The sequence below is a fragment of the Hemicordylus capensis genome, chromosome 2 (assembly GCF_027244095.1).
Source record: "Hemicordylus capensis ecotype Gifberg chromosome 2, rHemCap1.1.pri, whole genome shotgun sequence".
In the NCBI taxonomy this organism is placed as follows: domain Eukaryota; kingdom Metazoa; phylum Chordata; class Lepidosauria; order Squamata; family Cordylidae; genus Hemicordylus; species Hemicordylus capensis.
Window position 1 is genome coordinate 298,811,924 of NC_069658.1, and position 14,958 is coordinate 298,826,881.

General features: G+C 48.4%; 1 protein-coding gene and 1 long non-coding RNA gene across 5 annotated transcripts in view; one reads left to right on the forward strand and one right to left on the reverse strand.

The window, feature by feature from the left end:
* The window catches only part of LOC128342530 (uncharacterized), a 29,472-nt gene extending 18,456 nt beyond the window's left edge, over window positions 1-11,016 (forward strand). Inside the window, exons 3-4 of the long non-coding RNA XR_008315047.1 lie at window positions 9,890-9,967; window positions 10,708-11,016. This is a non-coding gene — a long non-coding RNA (uncharacterized LOC128342530). The remainder of the gene's footprint in view (window positions 1-9,889; window positions 9,968-10,707) is intronic.
* The window catches only part of TXNRD3 (thioredoxin reductase 3), a 56,388-nt gene that overhangs the window by 12,977 nt on the left and 28,453 nt on the right, over window positions 1-14,958 (reverse strand). For all 4 annotated transcript variants that reach the window (XM_053289903.1, XM_053289906.1, XM_053289904.1 and 1 more), the window contains 6 exons: window positions 5,571-5,686; window positions 5,255-5,480; window positions 4,952-5,044; window positions 4,074-4,150; window positions 3,444-3,600; window positions 2,750-2,857 (listed from right to left, as the gene is read on the reverse strand). In XM_053289903.1, the coding sequence (XP_053145878.1) occupies window positions 2,750-2,857; window positions 3,444-3,600; window positions 4,074-4,150; window positions 4,952-5,044; window positions 5,255-5,480; window positions 5,571-5,686 (777 nt within the window). The remainder of the gene's footprint in view (window positions 1-2,749; window positions 2,858-3,443; window positions 3,601-4,073; window positions 4,151-4,951; window positions 5,045-5,254; window positions 5,481-5,570; window positions 5,687-14,958) is intronic.

Consider the following 14,958-nt stretch of genomic DNA (forward strand, 5'->3'; position numbering starts at 1 on the left):
TGGCCACCAAGGCTACTTTCCAGGTAAGCAGTCGAGGTTCAATAGATGCCAATGGTTCAAACGGAGGCCACAAAAGGCTGGCAAGTACAATGGATAGATCACAGGTGGGAGCCATTACTGGATCATCCAGTAAGGAATGGGCTAACTCTTTCATAAAACACGTCACCAGCGGGTGCTTAAACCAGGAAGCTCCAGGATTAGGGGAGTGTGCCACTATAGTAGCCAAGTGGACACGCAGAGGGGATAACTCCAAACTTGAACTCTTTAAATGCAAGTGATAACAAATCTCCTGAACTTTCAACAAAGAAATATCAAACCCATGCTGAGTAGGAAAGGTAATGAACGGAGTCCACTTTATGTGCATAAGATTTTCTTGTTGCAAGCTTCTGCGCAGAGAAGAGAATCTCTTGAAGTTCTAGAGGGAAACTGGTGAGATCCTCCACACTGTGAGATGCAGTGACTGCACATCTGGATGGAGAATTTGACCACTGGCCTGCAAAAGGTGAGGAAGGCATGGGCAGTGAAAGAATCTCTTGCCAACTTCTTGAGTCCCGGAAACCAGGGCCTCCTTGGCCACCATGGTGCTACCAAGATAGAGTGTTCCTTTTCCACTCTGGCCTTCAGGTGCACTTCTGGACTAAACTGAATGGGAGGAAAGTGGTAAAAACAGTGGCCGCTCCAGGGAAGGGCAAATGCATCTCCCAGAGAAGCCATTCTCCTCCTCTCTGGAGTAGTACAGAGTGCACTGGGAATTTTCCTGTGAAGCAAAAGTGTCCAGAGTTGACATATGCCATCTCTTGAAAATATCGAGGAGGGTACCGTGATCCAGCATTGATTCGTGAGAGACTGTTCTGGACCTGCTCAGACTGTCCACCTGTACATTTGTTACACCCTAAATGTGAACCACCTGCGGAGTAACCTTGTGTGTGATGCACCACAGCCATAGAAGGACTGAAAGGGAAAGGAGAGACCGGGAACCCCTTGATTCAGGTATGCTTTGGGCCTTGATGTTGTCTGTTTGTAATCTTACATGACTGCCTCAGATCATGGGAAGGCAGCCCCGTAGAGCATGAAGGACAGCCAGAGGCTCCAAGTGGATGATGTGGCAACTAGCCTCTCTCACAGTCCAGTGTCTGCTTAGGTGATACTGGTCCATGTGTGTGCCCCAACCCATTTCCAAGGCATCTGATGTAATAACCACCATCGGAAGAGGAGGATGGAAGGGTTGCCCACTATAAGATGCATAGTGTTGAGCCACCAACCAACTGTGCCACAGACATGTTCTGGATGGAGAAGCTTGCAATCTGAGTCTTGATGAGGGTTGAACACATTGAGGTAGCTTCGATGGAAGGATGCGCATCCTGAGACGAGTGTGAGGAAGAACATAGGTTGTTGCTGCCATGTGTCCCAGGAGGCACTGCACTATCTTGATTTTGTGTGAACTATTTTTTTGTGCGAACTGTTTTTTGTGAACTATTTTGTGGTCCTCCCAAATAAGGAGCTCACGAGCCTGGTGATGGTGTGGATGTGAGTGCATGGTAGGAAAATCTTTTCCTGGAGGGTATCGAAGATGAGTCCTACAAATTGGATCCGCCTTGCTCTTGAAGGAACACCATGACCAGAGCCATACATTTTGTAAAGACCCATGGGGCTAAAGTCAGACCAAAGGGAAGGGCCTTGAATTGGTAGGTATTTCCACCTATCTTGAATCTCAGGAAACAGTGATGCTGACGGTGGATGGAAATATAGTAGCAGGAATCTCAGAGGTCGAAAGAATCCATCTGTGCCCATGCCATGGCAAATGGGGCCAGATGCATTCTGAAAGTCCAAAGGTTGGAGTAATTGCATCTTAGGAAAACAAAAAGGCATGAAAAGGGGAAAGAAATAGCAGGAGAAACAAACAAATAGGAGACACAAACTTTCCTTTCTACTCGTTGCTGAACTAGAAGCCTCTAAATAAGTCTACTGAAGCGCAGACAGCAAAAGATGAAGGGGATGAAGAGAGGCACAGCCACATATAGCAGCTACGGGTGGAGTTACCACCAAAAGCAGAAGATGGAGCTTGGAAGATTCCAATGTGGTCTCTGCGCAAGTGCAAAGCCTAGAAGTGTAAAGATAGAGACCATGTCAAAAAAATTGTAGTTAAATTATGGAATTCCCTACTGCCACATGTGGCAATTGCCACAAAATCTAGTTGATTTAAGAGGGGATCAGACAATTCATGGAGAACAGCTACTAGCCTTGGTAGCTATACACTTCATCAGCATCAGAGGTGGCATGGCCCCGAGCACCAGGTGCTAGGGAGTACTAAGTGAGGAGGATATTTCCCTCTTCCCAGCCACCCCCACTTGCAGACTTCTCAAGTGTGCCTGGCTGGCTGCTGTGTGAGCCAGGATGCTGAACTGGATGAACCTTGGCCTGATCCAGCAGGGCCTCTCATGTAGATTGCGCACGCATGCTGCCAACGAACATCCTGGGCAGCAGAGAGTCATGAGTAGACGATAGCCCTCAGCAGTTCAGGACTGGGAAAAGAATCCTTTTTGCAGTGAGTGGGATTACTCCTTCACTGGTGTAAACACTGAGGGGAAGGAACTGAGCTCAGAGAAAATGCAGAGAAGATTTCCAGAAGAGGGGAAAAAACTATCTTGATTATTGTGCATACAAAAATAACTCCTCTAGATTCAAGCTGGAGATTAGGAAGCTTTTGACTACGTATTTACAGTTAAAAGCTTTAAGACCTCAGTATTACCTCTATATTCTCTTTTCCAAGTTGTTCAATAGCTCGTTCTTCTGATAATCCACAGCAACCATATTCCAGAGGCGTAAACACTGTAGTTGGTACATTGACATAGTCACACTAAAATTGAAAGCATACAATGAAACACAAACATAAAAAGTAATTGAGAGAACCAATGACTCTACATTATAAACAGTTTTACTAGCTGCGGCACAGTTATTTACACTCTAGCAACTGAAACAGCCGGCTTAACACTTCCTAGCCTACCGAGACTATAAGCTGTTTATATTGCACTCCAAGACAATCCCAGCGAATTCTGGGATGAAGGGTAGTCACTGGCCCTGCCAGTTTCCCAATTCCATCCTTACTAGATCCTGTGGGGTCTTACAACTGTCATCATGAGCAGGGGGTTAGACACCAACACAAAAGAAACAAGTGTTGTATAGGTAATGGGACAAGGATCAGAAGTTATGGCCAGAATACCAAGTGGACCTTCCACTAATACTCTTACAATCAGTCCTATGGCCAGCTGGGTTGGTGCAGTGGCTAATAAGCTTAAACACACACTACTATCACTAGTTTTGATCAAATTCCTAGCATTAATGATACATTATAACCACAGAACTATTACAGGGGGAAAAACATGCAGTTCTTTGTCCAAGTCTAAAAAGTAAGCTACATATACCACTAGACATCACAGATTTACCTTTAGGTTACTCCCTCCAAAAAGTCTGCGGGCCAACAGCTTGCCTGCCTGTATGGCAACTGGAGTAAGTTCAAGCTTTCCTTCCAAAATATCTCCAACAGCATAGACATAAGGAACATTTGTTTGTTCTTCATCATTTGCAGGTATTTTTCCATTCCTTGTTATAGACAAATACAAATTAGGATCATGAAACTCATTTCATGTTTTCATTGGTTTCTATAAAGTAGATTTGGAATGTGATTCAATTGTATTCGGAATGGGGAAGCAATTTTCTAATTTAAGGAAACAGGCTCTTTTGCTTCTTTCACAATACTAATTTTAACTAGCAAAGCCAATAATTGAACTAAATGAGGTTTAAAATTGAAACGTTTGAATTGTGTTATATCTTAAGTTTGTTAATAATGAATTCTAAACATTTGAAAACAATGCTCATTAAGATACACAGGATTATTCTTATGAGTCAGTTATCCATGTTTTTAAGCTGTAGTTTATCATTTTTGGACAGACATAAAAATAGAAGATGAATAAGGAAAAATCTGGAGGAAAGGAAGATCTGTTAGACTAAAGCAGGCTTCTGGACAAGTATCAGTAGGTCCTGAAACACAGTTACCAAGAGGACAAAACACTTACTTTTCATTAACTTTCACACCAATTTTGTCCAAGCCAATATTTTTGGTACAAGCGTCACGACCAACAGCTATCAAAACCTGCACAAAAAGCACAGATGAATTATAGCAAAGCAAAATTCTATTTGAAAGTTGTCTCTTGCACTAGGAAACTGTGGCTGACACCCAGACTAATCCTGCACAGATATGTGAATGTTTTCCATTGAACAAGGATGGGGGGAGATTTTCACTGATCCCTCTAAAATCAAATGGTGCCTCCCTAAAATACAGCCTCTAGGCTGAGGGACAACCCCACCTGGACAGTTTCAGAAGGCACATGGGGCTGCAGAGGAGGGGAATGGAACATCATCAGCCCTCCTATCCTCGTATGTTCACCTAGGCTTTTAATTAGATCTTGTTTTAATTGTGTTTTTAATAGTTTTAATGTGTTAAATTTTAATTGTTGTAATGTTTTTATCTTTTTATCTGTTTTTATTGTTTTGTTGTAAACCACCCAGAGACTTGCTTTTGCACAGTGTATAAATGTGTTAAATAAATAAATAAATAAAATATGCTGGGAAATCCCAAAGTATTGCAAAAAGAATTAGATAGGAAGTTGGCCACTGTTTTATGTAAATGGATGTTAGAGACACAGACAGAGAATCTGTACTGTTCCCACAGTTCCAACTTCAGCACTATCATAAAGAAGTACTGTGCTTGCCCAGACCAAGAATAATTATCTAGTAATCATTTTGGGGATTTCTGCACAAATTAATTTTATTTGATGGTTACGCTTACATCAGGCTGCCAAAAGCAATCTTTAGATGACTTTGGACAAAGTCTGTAGGGATTATCACTTTAAGGACCACTCTACATTCAGCCCTATACACATCCAGTGCTTACAGTGTTGTATTCTCCTTCAATCATTTGTGATCCTTCAGTTGATTTTGCAACCACTTTGAGTTTTCCAGGCATACCTTCCTCCAACTTTGTAACCTAGATGGAACAAAAAACAAAAGTCTTGGTAACTTTCTCAATTCACAAAACGTTACTACTAAATCAGTGCTTACATTAACCCACAAGCTAACTTTAACAAGTCAGACCAATCCACATCTGCTGCATCACAGTGTTGCACAAAAAAGGGCGGGGCACCAGCATTCCTCTCCCTTTGTTTTAAGAACTTCATTAACAAGTGGAGATACTTGCCTCAACAGGAACAAACTTCCTGATGAATTTTACACCATGTGTTTCCATATAGGCACCTGCTCTCTCAGCCATTTCTTGATCAAAACCACGGAGAAGGATAGAGCGTACCATAACCGTGACATCCATACCAAGGCCAGCAAGAAACCCTGCGCATTCCAAAGCTACATAAGAAGCTCCTACAACTAGAGTCTTTCCAGGACAGTAGGGCAGTGAGAAGAGGTCATCACTGAAAAACAGTAGTATTAGCACAAATGGTTAAAAGCTTCAGAATCTTTTAGTAATCTACTAAAAATAGATTAATTTCGTTGCAGCTCACCTTGTAATACAGTATTCTTTATCACCTGGGATACCTAAATATCGAGGTCTTTCTCCAGTGGCTAGAACAAATGCCTGAGCTGTGTAGAAAGTTTCTTGCCCTTTCCTGTTGGTTGCCTAGTAGACAGAAAACAAGAGGAAGAACTAGTGGTCCTCTAAAGGTAAAGTGTGCCGCTGAGTCAATGTCAACTCCTGGTGACCACAGAGCCCTGTGGTTTTTCTTTGGTAGCCAGCAATATTTTTCCACAAAGTATTACCAGCAATTTAGTTGAACAACAAATAATTGCATGTAGTAATAGCAGTAGTGTGAAACCTATACAATCTATTTACCACTACGAACATACATTTTCCAAGCAATAACCATACTTTGTCCTCTATGAACTTGACCATTCAAATGATCTTGGCTACACAGAACCTATATGTAAATGATATGGAGTACCAACCTTAATACATCATCCTAGAAAGAATTCATTTGATAACTCAATGGTGCTTACTAACTTAAAAAGAAAAACTATGTCCCCTATTCATAACTCTGCAGTGTCACAACACAGGCCGTACGGAACCACTCTTAGTGGACAGTCGTGACATTGTTGTAGCGTGTAATCTGGGAAGTGCACTGGTGCCAACCCCACACCCGCCAGCATTCATGGTCTGCAAACCAAAGAAAAAGCAAGCACAACTACCCCTTAAGCTGCTGGGCAATACTTCAGAGCAGCTCAGACAGATTCTCTGTATGCACATCGCAAGAGCAAGGCAGAGCACAATGGAACAGAACTTGGGGATACACTGGGATCTGTTTTCAAAATTTAAATAAAGTTGTAATGCACATGCTAAGTTTCAGGTTGGGCTGGCTCAGCACAAGCAATTGAGAGATTAGCAATTCTGTGTGCTTGTGGGAGCAGTGGTGTAACAGCTAAAGCAACGGCCTTCCAACTCTTCCTGCCTACTGATAAGTATGTAGCCCAACCATTCACAAACAAGACTGCTGAGCTGAGGTAGGTGGTAGCAGCAGCCTGAACTAGGACTTTGATTAGTGCAGGGGTCTGAATTCGAACCGGTTCATGGTTTTGCAAGCCGGTTCAAGGGCAGCACACAGCACCTTTAAAAGTGAGTGCAGCAGGTCCTTACTTGCATGACCACTGCTCCGTGCAGCTTCCTGCAGCAGTGGCATCCTCCCCAGCAGCCTGTGTGTGGTGCTGGCATGCACATGGCCTCTGCACATGCACGGAAGCCATTTGCATGTCAGCAACACCATACTGACCACACAAATGGCTTCCACACCTGCGGAGACCATGTGAGTGCCTGCACCACACAGAGGCTGCTGGGGAGGATGTCGCTGCAGCAGCAAGCTGCATGGAACGGCGGTCATGCAGGTAAGGACCTGCTGTACTCACTTTTAAAGGTGCTGCTCTTGAACCACTGAACCAGTTCGTGACTGACCCAAACCAGTTCACAGAACCACAAACTGGTTCATATTCGAACTGCTGCATGAACAAAGGTTCTTGCACATCCATAGTATGAGTTGTAATCAGTGAGGGACCAAATTTGTTGAGTTGTATGTGTTCAGAACACTTGTTCTCGGAAGAACAAACTATCTACCCTAGCAAATTGTTCATGACCAATTCAATTGAAATTCCCCAAGTTATACGACAGGTTGCTTACCTGTAACTTGGGTTCTTCTAGTGGTCATCTGTGCTCTTACACGAATGGGCTTTGTGCCTATGCAGAGACCACATCGGAGCTTACAAGCTAGAGTTCTAACTTTTTTGGCAGTAACCCCGCCCCCACGGTATATAGGCGGCTGTGCAGGCTTCCCTCTTCAGTCTTCTGAGTCCGCCAATCTGAAAGACTAGCAGAAAAGACATTAAAAGAGGGGAGAATGGGAGGGCATGTAAGAGCACAGATGACCACTAGAAGAACCCAAGTTACAGGTAAGCAACCTGTCATTCTTCGACGTGGTCTCTGTGCTTTACATGAATGGGCGCATAGCAAGCTGCACCCGTGCCATGCTCACTTGGAGAAGGGATCAGGCGAAGATAGACTGTAACACCGCCCTGCCAAACACCATGTCTTTTCTGGCTTGGACATTCAGGGTGTAGCACTGCACAAATGAGTGTTTTGATGCCCACGTAGCCACCTGGCAGATGACATCCAAAGGAATGGACCTGTCAAAGGCAGTGTGAGCCGCGACCACCCTTGCTGAGTGTGCTTTGATGGAGGATGGGAGAGGCTTCTTGGAGAGCTGGTACGCTAAAGTGATGGAGCGAACCACCCATCTGGATATGGTCTGTGCAGAGGCCTGCTTGCCTCTGTTGGGTCCAGAGTGAAGCATGAAGAGAGAGGTAGGGGTGCAGAGAGCAGAGATTCGGTCTACGTAGAAGGCGAGCGCTCTACGAACGTTGAGGGTGTGGAGACATCGTTTGGCCTCAGACGATGGTTCAGAGAAGAACGCAGGTAAGGAGATCGGTTGGGAGCAATGAAAGGACATAACTACCTTCGGGAGGAAGGCAATGTCTGGTCTGAGGACGACCTTCTCTCTATGGAAAACCAGGTAAGGAGGGTCAACTCTCAGTGCTCTGAGTTCACTGACCTGCCTGGCAGAAGTGATAGCCGTAAGGAAGGCCACCTTACAGGAAAGGAGGTCCAGAGAAATCGTGGCCATGGGTTTGAAGTAAGGGTGCACGGGAGAGGAGAGCATCAAGGTCAGGTCCCATGCAGGTGCCATGACCGGTGGGTCCGGGTAAAGGTGGGTGAGACCTTTTAGAAAATGCTTGACCGTGGGGTGCTGGAACCACGACAGCGTAGACGGTGGAGAGTTAGCCACTATGGCTGCGAGATGAACTCACAAGGCAGGCATCTTCAGTCCAGCCTTGAGGGACAGTAAGTATGAACAAACATGTTCTACAGAGACAGAGTGTAAGGGAATGTTCTTGTTTTCTAGAAAGTTCCAAAAACATGTCCATTTATGGGAATAGGAGGCGAGGATAGTAGGTTTACATGAAGCATTAACGATTCTCTGTAGGTCTACGGGCAGGTTGGGACTATATGCCAAGCCGTGAGATGGAGACGTTGTAGGTCTGGATGGAGGAGGCGACCGTTCTGCAGGGAGAGGAGGCGAGGGTTGTGTGGCAGGCGGAGGTATCGATGATTGGAGAGGTGGAGGAGGCAGGGAAAACCAGGGCCTCATGGGCCACCACAAGACAATGAGTATGCAGTGTGGTCGGTCCTGGGAGATTTTCTGAAGAACGCGAGTAAGTAGAGGAATCGGGGGAAAGGCATAGACCAGAAGTCCTGCCCAGTTCATAGCAAACGCGTCCCTGAGGGAGTTGGGCTCAATCCCGGAGCAACACAGGTGACGCGCATTTGTCTCTGATGTGAAGAGGTCTATTTCTGGGAGGAACCAGCAGCAGAAGAGGGAGCGGAGTGTGGGGGGATGTAGCTGCCATTCATGGGATGCTGAGCGAGTCCTGCTCAATCTGTCCGCCGTGACGTTGTCCTGGCCCTGAATATGGACCCCCAGGGAGGTTATGCCATGGCGAATGCACCAGAACCACATTTCCATGGCTACGAATAGGAGGGAGCTGGAGGAGGTGCCGCCTTGCCTGTTCAGGTAGGCCTTGGCAGTAGTATTGTCTGTTTGGACCAGAACGCGAGAGTCTTGTATCAGAGGAAGAAAGGCAGCCTTGAAGATGGCCCGCAGTTCGAGGTAGTTGATATGGTGAGTGGCTTCGGCCGGGGACCAGGTGCCATGGATGTTGTGGTTGTTGGCATGGGCACCCCAGCCTTCCATGGATGCACCGTAGTGAGTAGAAGGCTATGACACGGAAGCTGGAAGGGGGAGCCGATGCTAAGGTTGGCAAGGTCCGTCCACCACAGGAGGGAACGTAGGACTTGAGGCGGGATTGTAAGGGTGCGGGTGAGGAAATCTTCGTGTGGGGAAAATACAGAGAGGAACCAGTGTTGAAGAGTCCTGGCACGCAGTCGAGAGTGAGGGAGAACGTAGGTGGTGGAGGCCATGTGGCCCAGCAGGCGCTGGACTGTACGTACAGACTGACACGGGTGGTAGAGGAGGTGGGATGACAGATCCAGGATAGCCTGGATCCTGCGCTGAGGCAGGAAAATCTTTGACTGAATGGAGTCGAAGATGATCCCCAAAAATTCTATGGTTTGAGAAGGGCTGAGTTTCGACTTCTCGTAATTCACCTGGTTGGAAAGGAGGTCGATGACCGTGTGGAGATCCCTCAGTAGGGATTGTGGGTTGTTGGCTACCACGAGCCAGTCATCAAGGAATAGAAAAATTTGAATGTCTTGTTGCTGCAGGGCCGCCACCACTGGAGCCATGCATTTGGTGAACACCCACGGAGTGGATGCCAGCGCGAAGGGGAGGGCGCGGAACAGGTAAGTGGTGTCCGCTATCTGAAAGCAGACGAAACGACAGTGCTGAGGTCTGATGGTGATATGATAGTAGGCATCCCCATTGAGATGAACCATTGGTTCCTGCGCAGGAGAGAGATGATAGTGGGAATGGTGACCATACGAAACCTCCGGTATGTGACATAGGAGTTCAGCTCCCGGAGATCCAGGATGGGGTGGACGGAGCCGTCCGGCTTGGGTACTGTGAAGTATCAGGAATTGAAACCCGGGGATTGTGGGTTGTGAACCAGTTCTATTGCAGATTTTGCGAGTAGAGAGTTGACTTCCAAAAGGAGAGCCAGGGTGGCTGGTGTGGGGAGTGGAGAATTGTATGGTGGGGTGGATGCAAACTCTATAGCATAGCCGATTCTCACGATGGTAAGAGCCCAGGAGTCAGTGGTGATATTTTCCCAGGTGGAGATGAAGGCGGAGAGCCTGGTGCCCCATCTGGGAGGGGTTGTCATTGTCTCTTAGTATGGGGCTGGGACCCCTTAGAGTGCTGCTGCTGCTTGGAGCCAGTGAAGTTGGAGCGCTTTCTGCAAGGTTGATAACCACAAGGACCTGTCTTGTGGTTGGTAGTACTGGTGTTTAGAGGAGTATGTCTGTTGCTGCCATTTCTGGGGCCTATAAGGCTGGGATGAGGACTGTTGGAGCCCCATAGAGCGGATCGCGTTACGAAGTTTCTGCAGTTTCTGAAGGGTATCATCCGTCTTTTCTCCAAATAGCGATGAACCATCAAGAGAAGATCTTCCACTCTGGATCTAGCATCGGGTGTCAGTCCAGAAGATCTGAGCCAGGCGTGGCGGCGAAGAGCGACTGAGGATGCCATCACCTTAGAGGCGCCTTCTGTTAAGTGATGAATTGCATGAAGTTCTTGTTTCAAGACCTGCGTAGCTTCATGGAGGAAAACTTTAGCTGGACCTTGTTGTTCCTCAGGCAAATGGTCCAGGAAGGAAGCAACATGGTCCCACAGAAAAGACTGGTATCTGGTGTAGTAAGCCTGATAGTTTGCAATTCTGGTCAATAAAGATGAAATTGAATACAAACGCCTCCCAAATGTGTCCAGTTTCTTCCCCTCTTTGTCGGGTGGGGTGGAAGAGGTATATCCATAGAACTTAGAGAGTGAGGACTCTACTACAATCGAGTCAGTAGAAGGGTGCTGTTTTATTATTTATTTATCTATCACATTTTTATACGGCCCTAACCCAAGGACTTTTAGAAAGGAGTCATCCTGCTCAGGGGAAGCGTGCACCCTATAGAAAGAATCAAGTTTCTTCGATGTCTGGGGAAGGAAGGAGGGTTTTGACCAAGAGGCCTTGGTGACCTTGAGGATGGAGGGATTCAAAGGAAGCAAGACTGAAGGACGGGCATCGTCTTCAATCAATTGGAAGAGAGAATCTGGCTCTGACTTATCCCCTTGGGAAAGCTGAACTCCCAGGGAGGTAGCCATACGGGAGACCAAGTCAGTGTATATTCAGAAATCCTCCAAAGGAGAGCTAGGCCTTCCATAATGAGTATAGGGGGCGAAGAGCCCAACAATATCTTGTCTGAAATAGAGGACTCTGGTCCCCCTTCACCCGAAGACAAATCTGAGGAGTCGCTCGAGATCGGAGGAGGGAGGGGTTGGATTCGAAGCTGAGTAGGAGGTGGTCTAGAATCCGGGGTGATCGTAGCCGTGGCTGCCTGCATGGGAGAACTCCTCAGTGGAACCTGCGGCAGTAGCAGAGATGTGGTTCGGGGTGGAGGCAGAGGAGGAAGAGGTGTAGCCTCCGAGCGAAGGTTTGGTACCGATGCCGGTACCGAAGCAGATGTCCGGGGTGAGGTAGAATGCCGAAGGGGCAGTTCAGTAGCTGCCTGGGTTCGGCGGTGTTGGCGAAGCTCCTGGTGGGCATAAAAATAGTCCGCCTTGTCTTCAACCTGACGGGCGTAGCGCTCATCAAGGGCTGCCTCAAGTTCTCGATTAGACCATCGACAGGGCTGTTCCGGTGGAAGAGCCTCGGATTCACAAATGGGATCGTGGGGACTAGATGCATAAGCCACCTCAGCATTCAGAATAGTCTCTGGAGCATACAGGATTGGTGATCGGTATCAAATGTCGATCTATGCTTTTTCTCAGGGGGCTCCGCCGGAGCATGACAGGCCTTCCTTCTCTGTTTCTTCTTGGCCGGTTGGATGGAGCGTGGTTCAATGAGATTGACACTGCCACAGAATGAAGCGTTGGCGCTTACCTGAAAGGTCATTTTCTTCAGAGGTATGGGTTGCATCCGCAGCTAGGATGGGTTGTCTCGACCTCCTGCTCCTAGACAGGGCCAATCAAGCGCTTCGGCTCACAGCAGGAGGGAGGGGCAATCCCCTGATCTCCAGTTCATAGCCAGCTCTAGCACTGCTCCAGAGAGATCAAGTCAAGGTTAAGGTAAAAGGCAAACAGGCCTAGTGGAACAAACAGATGCCAGGCAGAAAAAAGGCAAAAAACAGCAGAAGGAACTCGGCAAGGGCCAATTCCAGAAGGAAGGGCCCAGACAACTAAAACCCTGCAAGGGGTACCAGCCACCCCAGAGCGAAACCGCCCCACAGATACATCGGAGACAGATGGGAAGTCGGGTAACAGGACAGCAAGGGTAAGCAGACCAGACAAACAAAGCGGGCGGGGGCGGATGCAACCCATACCTCTGAAGAAAATGACCTTTCAGGTAAGCGCCAACGCTTCATTTTCCTTCAGAGGAGGGTTGCATCCGCAGCTAGGATGGGACCTACCATAGCCCCTGAGATACCGGGTGGGAGCTTTGAGGTCTGGCTCAGGGGGAAACCACCTGCTGTAATACTCTCCTCCCAAAGGCCGCGTCTGCCGAGGCCCAATCGTGGATCTTATAATGCCTCACGAATGTGGAAATAGAAGCCCAAGTGGCAGCGCGGCAAATGTCAACCAAGGGAGCTAAGGTAGAAAACGCAGCTGTAGAGGCTGCGCGTCTGGTGGAATGTGCAGTAATCCCTTCTGGGGCTGGAGTAGCTGAACTAGCGTAAGCCAACTTAATGCACTGGCAAATCCAGCGCGACAAGGTAGGAGTGGAGACTTGCTTCCCCAAGGAACCTTCCCGAAAGGAAACAAAAAGGGAGTCTGATACCTGAAAAGACTTGGTGCGCCGCAGGTAGATCCTCACTGCCCTGCGCACATCAAACTTGTGCCACTCTCGCTCCTTGGGAGAAGCGGGATTAGGACAGAAGGAAGGCAACATAATCTCTTGGGCTCTGTGGAACACAGAGTTCACCTTTGGGATAAAGGAATGGTCTGTGCAAAGCAGCACATAGTCCAGGTAAACTAGGCACAATTCCTTACGCACGGACAAGGAACGAAGATCCGAAATCCTCCTAGCAGAAGTCACGGCGACCAAAAATAAGACCTTAAAGGATAACAAACGCAAGGGAATGGACTGCAGGGGTTCGAACGGGACTTTGGTAAGGGCCTTCAGAACCAAATTAAGGTCCCAAGTCGGGAACCTATGAACAGTAGGGGGATTAATAATCGAGGCTCCCTTGAGGAACCTCTGCACATGGGGATGCTGAGCCAGCGAAGAACTCCCCAATGGTAACACAGAGGAGATGGCAAAGGTTTGACGGCGCAGGGTATTGGGGCGGAGCCCTTTATCCAGGCCCTCCTGGAGGAAGCGCAAGACAAAGTTTACGGAGGCGGATTTCGGTGGTACGCACTGCACCATCTGGAGAAGACCTTCCAGGTCGATTGGTAGACTGACTGTGGAAGGCCTCCTGGAAGCCAGGATTGTGGCCTGAACGGAGCGAGGGTATCCACAAGCTACTAGTGCCTCCCGCTCAACCTCCACGCGGACAGATTGAGCCACGCCGGATCCGGATGAAACACTGGACCCTGATGAAGCAGCTGGCAGTGCGAGCCCAGCTGAAGGGACGGTTCGATGGACATCTCCACCAGGTCCAAAAACCAGGGCCTGCGCGGCCAGTGTGGAGCCACTAGGATGACCTCCGCCTGCAGCATCCGAATCCTTTGAATTGTCTGTGGGAGGATTGCGAACAGCGGAAAAGCATAGATCAGCCCCCGAGGCCACGGGAAGGTCAGAGCGTCCACTCCCACTGCTCCCGGAGATTGATACCTGGACAGATTGCGATCCACTTTGGCGTTTTCTGGCTTCGCGAACACGTCTATGGCCGGCTGACCAAAGTTTTGCACAATGCGCCTGAAGGCCAGAGGATCCAGCAACCACTCTGCCGGGTCTATCTGAGAGCGGCTCAGTCAATTTGCGACTATGTTCAGTTTTCCGCTGACGAGATCCGCTTCTAGGGATAGGAGGTGTTGTTCTGCCCACATCAGAAGGAGGGAGGCTTCGCTCATCAGGGCCTTGGATCTTGACCTGCCCTGCTGAGCTACATGTGCCTTGGCTGTGGCGTTGTCCGTGCGGACCAGGACATGACGGCCCTGAACTACTGGGAGAAATTCCAGGAGTGACAGACGAACCGCCTTCAGCTCCAGCCAGTTGATGGAATGAGAGTGATCGGCCTCGGACCAAAGACCCTGCGCTACGTGATGCAGGCAGTGACCGCCCCAACCCAGGAGGCTGGCATCCGTGGTCACCTGGACGCGTTCCACTGGAAGGAAGCTGACCCCCTGTGATGTTGCTGGGGACACCCACCAGTGCAGGGATTGAATAATTCGAGGGGGAAGAATGACGGGAAGCCTGGAGCGGTCCATCACCTGGTTCTGATATCTGAGAAGGAACCAATGGAGCGGACGCGAGTGAAACCGGCTCCACGGCACTATGCCCAGGGTGGACACCATGCGGCCCTGCAACTAAGAGAGGGCCAGAACGTCGGTCCTGGGGCGGGCTATCAGAGTGCGGCAGGATGCAAGTAGGGAATTCCTGCGTTCCTCGGACAAGCAGACTGTCCCTTGCACCGTATCGATCACGGCTCCCAGGTGGAGAACTCTGGTCTGAGGGATCAAGGAACTC